Raw genomic sequence first — 7,500 nt, forward strand, 5'->3', positions numbered from 1 at the left:
CAGACATACGCACACACAGTGTGACACAAAGAACATGGTTACAGTCTGACACAGACCAGACTGTCCCACTGCAAACCCTGAAAACACACACACAAACACACACACACACACACACACACACACACAAACACACATGCAAAAACACGGACCTTTGCACTGCCGACATCACTCCAACCAGACAGAGATTAAATTATACTATAGTACTGCACATGGTCGTCTACAGCAGACCGTGCTGACACATGCACATACACCGCAAGTTTACATTTCATTAAAAAACAACAACAACAACAAAAGATGCAAACACAAACACTCACATATTCTATTAGGGAAGGTAAATTTAGTCCAAAGATGAACCTTTGGAATCAAACTATTTAACGATACTTTGCAAATGCCATTCATATTTGTGACGGAATCGGTTGAAAATACACTACAGATTCGCAAATACAAGGAAGACACAACTGCATACATCAGGGGGGTATATTCCAGAAAGCGGGTTTAGTGAAAACTCAGAGTTAGTTAACTCAGAGTAAGTAGCAAACCTCCTAATAGAAGAGCCCTATGGCTTCAGTCTCCCAGCAAAACAAAGGCAAAGGGCTCTTCTAATAGGAGGTTTACCACTTTCTCTGAGTTAACTATCTCTGAGTTTTCACTAAACCTGCTTTCTGGAATACCCCCCAGAATGGGGATCTCCCACAACAAGCACGCAGCATGATGGCAAATGCTGTGTGTACATGTGTGCGTTTGTGTGTGGTCTCACGTGACATCCTCCATCAATACCTTTATGCCACCTTGACTACAAAAACAGGTGACTTCTTACCGTTTCGCTTTCAAAACGAAGGTAAACGAACAAAGCCGTGAAGAGGATATGGGTGGGAAAGAGGGAGAGAGAGGGGGGGGGGAGAGAGAGAAAGAGAGAGACGGGGAGAGAGGGAGAAAGACAAATGACATATACGTTTACAAAATGACAAACACTTAACTCCATTATCATTTCATCAGTTAAACGCATTCACGGTAAAACCGAAATGAACAGACGCTTCTGTTTGTGGGTCAAATATGTGAGCTCGCGCCTCACATCATGTGAGCACGATTAATGGCCCGAGACGTACAGTTTTGAGTCCAACACACTCTCATGCCCCTAGAGGTTGGGGAGAGGGGGTCAAGGTAGTGTATGTGTGTGTGTGTGTGTAGCAACTCGTCTCATCACTATGATCAATTATTAAAATAACGCCCTGGACAGTCTATTGTACAGTGTCTACTGTGCGGTGTTCGTCGGTTAACCAGTGCGAGAGAGCGATACGGAGCATTTCCTAAATCTATTAAAATACTGTACCCAAGAAGTTGTTACGAAGAACAACCGCAAATGCTGCAAATGTCATTTGAGGCAACACAAGCCTCGGGAACACCCCCCTCCCCTCCCCCCGCCGCCCCGGTCCAGTACCCGCAGTCTACTGTCATGTCATTTTTGTTCAGATGTGAAACTAAAACTTCCCAAAAAGATGGGCTTACCCACTTTAGCAGAAGCTACTTAACATGATACAGTAACTTTAAAACTTACACGTTTAACTTGGAACCAAAACAAACTAAGATCAAAGAGCAGGCTACTTAGTCATCACCTGTGTTACAGTTGCAAACTGTCTTTCTTTCTTTCTTTCTTTCTGTCTTTCCCACTCTCTCTCTCTCACACTCACACACACACACACACCCACACACACACAGCTACTCACCTATTCTCAGAAACACAACTACGCTGAACATAGACAGTAACGTTGGGATAACCACGCCAAAAAATGTTGTCAGCTTCTTGGGTTGATCCGGCGTCGACTTCCGTCGAACAGTGGCCGGGGTTCGGTCCACTGTTTCCCCGGTTTGAGGCGACTGTTGCTCCACGGATTCATTGACGCTGGTCGAGAGCCGATAATGCAAAAGAGGAGTCCGCTCCGACATGACTTCTGGTGTTTTAGATGAACCTTATTCGCTTTGACAGAACTTTACGCGATCCAGCCTAGCGTTTAAACGCAAGGCAAAATCCCTGCCCTTATTACTTACTAACCTCTATTTAAACTCCATTCTTTTACCTGATGAGTCTGTGCTACCAAGAACTAGGCTAGATTAAAAAAACGTATTGGCAGCGCAGTGAGTCCGGTCGTGTAAATGGAATATCCTGACTATAAGTTAAAAAATCCAGCCTTTGTAGTCCTGCTATCGATGTGCGGAAAAAGTTAACAGTGATTTAGTTCCTCTGGCTGTAGCAAGCAGAAACTGAATCAGGGGACTCGGTTAGTCATGTGATTTCAGTATTTACGAGCGGAGCCGAGTTCCTTCTATCATGTGATACAAGCCCTGTCAGCCAATTGGAGGCCTCCGTTTCCTGGAAAAAAAAAATCTGTCATCTTGCCGGTGTGGTAAGAGAACCGTGGAGGGACCTTTTTGATTAATGAAGAGCTAGTTAAAAACCTTCACGTCTGACTTCCTTTATCCAGAGAACGAACAATTAAAGCCAAACCAAAACCAGTCTCAACTTAAAACAAATACTGACTAAAAAACGTAAAGATCTGATTAAATAGTTTAAGTTTTAGTTTAAGAGTTTATTTGTCATATGTAGGTTAACACAGGGTCAACGGTACAATGAAATGTGTGAGAAGAGAGAAACAGGTCAACTCAGCAATAAGAGCACAAATAATGTCTGCTGTTCAACTCTTATCTGTCAAAACAATAAAGAACCGGCGAATGTATAGGTTTGTTATGTTGTTTTATGTAAAGGGCTTTTTTTCTTAGGTTGTCTTATGTGCGAAAGTAATGAGCGCTCTGTGCTTTGAAACAGGTAGCTGACGTTTAAATCATTGCATTTTATTGATTTAAGCGACCCATTTAGACAGTTCAATCAAATATTGTACTTGTTGTGTTTAGAGAAAGCGCGTGCATAGAACACGTCATCACACCCCCCACGCCCCCGCCCTTTCTCTCTAGCATTATTTTCACTGTCTTAAACAATAAATACAATAACGAGTGCTTCTACGAGCGTTCCCATCTAAGACCACTAGATGACGCTGGTCCATCAGTTTTGTTCCCACTACCATGAGCGCAAAGTGTCTCAACCACTGAATGCAGTAAAAACGGACAAAAATGCTTCTCTCTTCTTCTTCGTCTATTTCTTCTTCTTCTTCTTCCAATAATAATAATAATAATAATGTTATTGCTCTTGCTGTCCAATCTTTGAATTGTGTTTGAACCAAGTCTTTCTTTTTTTCTTCTTTCAAATGTTTGGCAAAATATTTAAAAGCTTTAAATGTAATCTGCCCAAAAAACAAAACAGCGTTTATACACAGATATTAAGATATAGAAGCAAATGACTATCTGTGGCAAAGCACATTAAATTTAAAAAATAAAAACGTTCACCACCGATGCTTGTGGTGTTTCTTGATATCTGAAAAATCCACAATGCAATTTAGACAATTACTTAGAGCAAGCAAGAAAAAAAAAGTCATTCAAGTATATTGTAAAATATTTCAGTTAAGCAAGGGTTAGGGTTATTTATGAAAAAAAAAAGGATTATATATGGAACTTTTTACAATAATTTTGCCCCATTTCCACTCTAATGGGTTTCGTAAATGTGAGTTTCTGATTTAACCGATACAGGTTATGGGGAAGGGTAGGGACTGTGGTATGTTGGTAGCACTGTACAAGTACGGAAGTGTTCACTCTGGAGTGTCAGTCAAGCTACCGGAGGCGGGGTTAGGTGTCGTTCCAGGTTTAATGAAGGATCTCACAGCGACGAGAAACAGAATTATGATGCATAACAAATTTGTGTACAACGGTTACAGGACAATCGCGTTGGCGCTTTCACTGGCTTTGCCCGGCGATTGATGATTGATGTGGTATCCCGTGCTATCATTGGTGCACCGGGAGAGCTGGTTCGGCCCCTCCTGCAGAACTGGTCGCTTCAGGGGCCGAGAGCCGTAGCGGTGCCGGCTAAGTGTGAGGATTGGGTTGGCGTCGGGTGAGAACTGGTGAGTTTAACCCGATGCCGGGTCCGGTTACGCCACAGATTAAGTAAATGCCAAAACATGGCCTTTTCCACTCTGACCTGTGCATAGACATAACATGTAATAGGAGGACTTTAACTTCTCGCCACAGTTCACACAAAGATCCAACGACATTATTTAGCGAAAATAAACAAATCGTCCCAAAGTAAAAGAACAAAGGGGACTTTCTCTCTTGTATCAAACGCGCACAGGTAACGCGAACAGCATACGAACGTTTTAGGGAATTCTCTAAGCAATGTTTTCTCTACATCCACTTCATACACATTCAACAATGTCTACCCCATAAAGGTCTGCAGGCAGAGTGACTCCGAACTTAATGGCATGATCTCTATCTTTCTGATAATCTCTATCTTTTTGATAAGTGTGTGTGTGTGTGTGTGTGTGTGTGTGGGCAGCATGCAGTTATACAATGTTAATCGTGTAGCTCCGTGCTGCGTTTTTCTGTGGTTGGATCGTTACCAACCATACAAATCTAAAACGCGCAATTATAACTTTAGCATTACAAGTACGTGTGGGTGTGTGCTTGACAGGACTTCAGCAGTCATGCAAAAGATCAAATAAGGATCAGGTTCAAACATGAATCCACCGCGGAGAAACAGGAACGTCAGAGACTTTCGCATATACAGTATCAGGATGTTGCAACAAGTGACAGCAAGATATATATCTTTGTAACTTTACCTCTTGTGTCAGCTCAGATTACTGATGATGTTTCCTGATTTGAGGGATTTAAAACATCATGCCTGTAGAGAAGTTCCAGTCCTCTTTGCCTGCAGGGTGTCATTCTGCCAGTGGAGGGTGAAATGTTTCTGTAACATTCAGACAGTCCTTTTCCCCAGAAATTTTCAAACTGCAACTTGGAAATTGAGCAAATTTCTCTCCAAACACTACTCCTGTTTCAGCTTTGACAATATCAGCTCTTACACTTGACATTTGAGATCCAGAGCTAAAGTTGGATGTTGACATGTTTTCTTTGGCATTTACCTAATCTGTTTTGGTAATATTAAACAGAATATGTTCTGTTAAGTACCTTATTATTCAGATCACAAGAACAAATCTAAGTACAAACAAACAAAGAAACACACACACACAGAGACCACATATATACACACACGCACACTCGCAGGGTCAAATTTGTATTCTGTGTGTGTGTGTGTGTGTGTGTGTGTGTTAGGGGTTGCACAGACTACTCGAGCCTTTCGAGTACTCCAGCAGTTACATCAATGCTCGAGTTTATACAGTATCATCGAATACTCGTTAATCAGGTGACGCTAGGTCGGGCTCGCACTCAGTTTCCAGTTAGAGCCCTTGGTGAACAAGAGGATGGCTAAATTACCTAAATCAGCTGTTTGGAAAAAAAAAAAAAAATGTCCAGCTATGTCCACATCATCTCGGTTGCACTGGACACCTGAGATAGCGAAAACTGCTGATGCAGCACGGCGTGTGGTGAGTCATTTCCGTCACTCAGCAGCGGCGACGTCTGCCTTGAAGAAGCGTCAGGAACAGTTCAGCGTCAAGGAGATAAAAAAAGGCCAAAATGACTGTGTAACTCATTGGAACTCAACGTTTGTGATGTTAGAACGACTGTGCGAACAACGAATCCCAGCGCAAGCTGCTCTGGCTGATGAGACCATCACCAAGCCACAGACTCACCATGCTTTGACCCTAAGAGCCTCACAGTGGGAATTATTAGAACATCCTCTCCCAGTCCTGAGACCCTTTCCAAAGGCGACAACATTCATGTGTGCGCAGTTATATGTCGGACTCTCCTTTATTTACCCTGTAACTGACCGTGTTCTGATGGCCAGAGAGTCTGATATGGCAGCTATTCGTTCATTTAAGAAGACTGTACAGCAACAGCTGGTGACGCGTTTCAAACTAGACTCCGAAGGACTGGCAGAATCCGTTCCTGTCGTGGCATGCGTGCTGGATCCCTGCTTTAAAGACATGCAGTTCCTCCCAGAGAAAAGGCCACAGTCCACTTGGCTGGCACAGGAGGTTGACAAACATCAAACCGTAGCAGGTGAGCATCAGTTAGTTTCACAGGATTTTGGCTGCATCTCTCACTCACTCACTCACTCATTATCTAAGTCGCTTATCCTGATTAGGGTCGCGGGGGGTGCTGGAGCCTATCCCAGCGCCCACAGGGCGAAAGGCGGGGTAACACCCTGGACGGGTCACCAGTCCATCGCAGGGCAGACACACAGACAAACACACTCACACACACACACTCATTCATACCTAGGGGCAATTTAGTGTCTCCAATTCACCTAACCTGCATGTCTTTGGTCTGTGGGAGGAAACCGGAGCTCCTGGAGGAAACCCACGCAGACACGGGGAGAACGTGCAAACTCCACGACCCTGACCGCCTGGCCAGGAATCGAACACGAGACGGTGCTACCCACTGCGCCACCGTGCCACCCTTGGCAGCATCTCATCATTCCAATGGTGAATAAAGTAGTGTAGCTCATGTATGAACCGAACTAATAAAGGTAACTTTAACGTTGTAGCCTATTCAGTGAATGTATTTTTTAGTGCATATTCGAATGCATCTCGGCCTGGTTAGGCGGCCTAACCAACCAAAGTAATTCTCATTGTCTGAGGATATTTTTGCTAATGGCTTGTCTTATATATCTGAAACAGATCAGCGTGATGATGCTGCTGATGACCGCGTGGACGGGGTTAATGGTGACAGCAGAAGCATTGTGAGTAAAAGAGCAAGGCTGGAATTCGACTTCGAGGAAATTTTCGAAAGCACAAAAACAAGTAAGCTATGTAAAGGCAACAGCGCTGAGCAGATGCAAAGGTACTTCCAAACACCCAAAATCCCAACCATGGATAACCCGCTGGAGTGGTGGTCACGCAACGTCCATCGGTTTCCCCGTCAAGCCAAGCTTTCAAAGATCTACTTAGCTGTTCCGGCTACTAGTACGTCCAATGAACGGGTTTTATCACGTTATTCCGCTGACAAAATACTGGTGCCGGTGTCAAAAAGCTGGCACCGGCACGGCACCGCAGAATTGTTGGTCCTGAAAGTTGGAACCGCTGACGTCAGAGGCTATGCAAATAAAAACCACGAGAGAACCAATCAGTGCAGTGATCAAGCCTCCATCCTGCACACGTCGACGCCCTCGTCTTTTTAAATGCAAATCAAGATCGTAAAGCCCGTAGTCGCACGTCCGGGGAGGATGAAACAGAAAGTGATAATGGTTAGCAATCTCAAAGTCGCAGACCTACGGCACATCTTTGTTAGAGTTTATAAGGTCTAATATTCACCTGTTCTGACCCAAAAAACAGGTAGTTCTAAAATCAAGACGATAGAGGACGTTACTAAGAACAATCATTTCGTTTGTATGAAGAAATTGTGAAAAGGCTTGCTTAGATGTTTTGTTTTGGGTTTTTTGTTTCAGATAGATTATTTAAAAAGAAATTATTTCGTTAATGTTCAGTAATAATAATA

At 43.5% G+C, this 7,500-nt stretch overlaps 2 protein-coding genes across 3 annotated transcripts in view; one reads left to right on the forward strand and one right to left on the reverse strand.

Moving 5' to 3' along the window:
• LOC115815758 (solute carrier family 12 member 9) overlaps nt 1-2,226 on the reverse strand; it is a 28,367-nt gene extending 26,141 nt beyond the window's left edge. For both annotated transcript variants that reach the window (XM_030778759.1, XM_030778758.1), the window contains exon 1: nt 1,725-2,226. In XM_030778759.1, coding sequence (XP_030634619.1) covers nt 1,725-1,944 — 220 coding nt within the window. In that variant the 5' untranslated portion in view covers nt 1,945-2,226. The remainder of the gene's footprint in view (nt 1-1,724) is intronic.
• Nucleotides 2,227-5,410: 3,184 nt separating this feature from the next.
• Nucleotides 5,411-7,500, forward strand: part of LOC115814083 (zinc finger BED domain-containing protein 6-like) — a 2,688-nt gene continuing 598 nt past the window's right edge. Inside the window, exons 1-3 of the mRNA XM_030776803.1 lie at nt 5,411-6,063; nt 6,340-6,488; nt 6,684-6,745. Of these exons, the coding sequence (XP_030632663.1) occupies nt 5,418-6,063; nt 6,340-6,488; nt 6,684-6,745 (857 nt within the window). The 5' untranslated portion in view covers nt 5,411-5,417. The remainder of the gene's footprint in view (nt 6,064-6,339; nt 6,489-6,683; nt 6,746-7,500) is intronic.

Source organism: Chanos chanos, chromosome 6 (genome assembly GCF_902362185.1).
Source record: "Chanos chanos chromosome 6, fChaCha1.1, whole genome shotgun sequence".
NCBI lineage: Eukaryota > Metazoa > Chordata > Actinopteri > Gonorynchiformes > Chanidae > Chanos > Chanos chanos.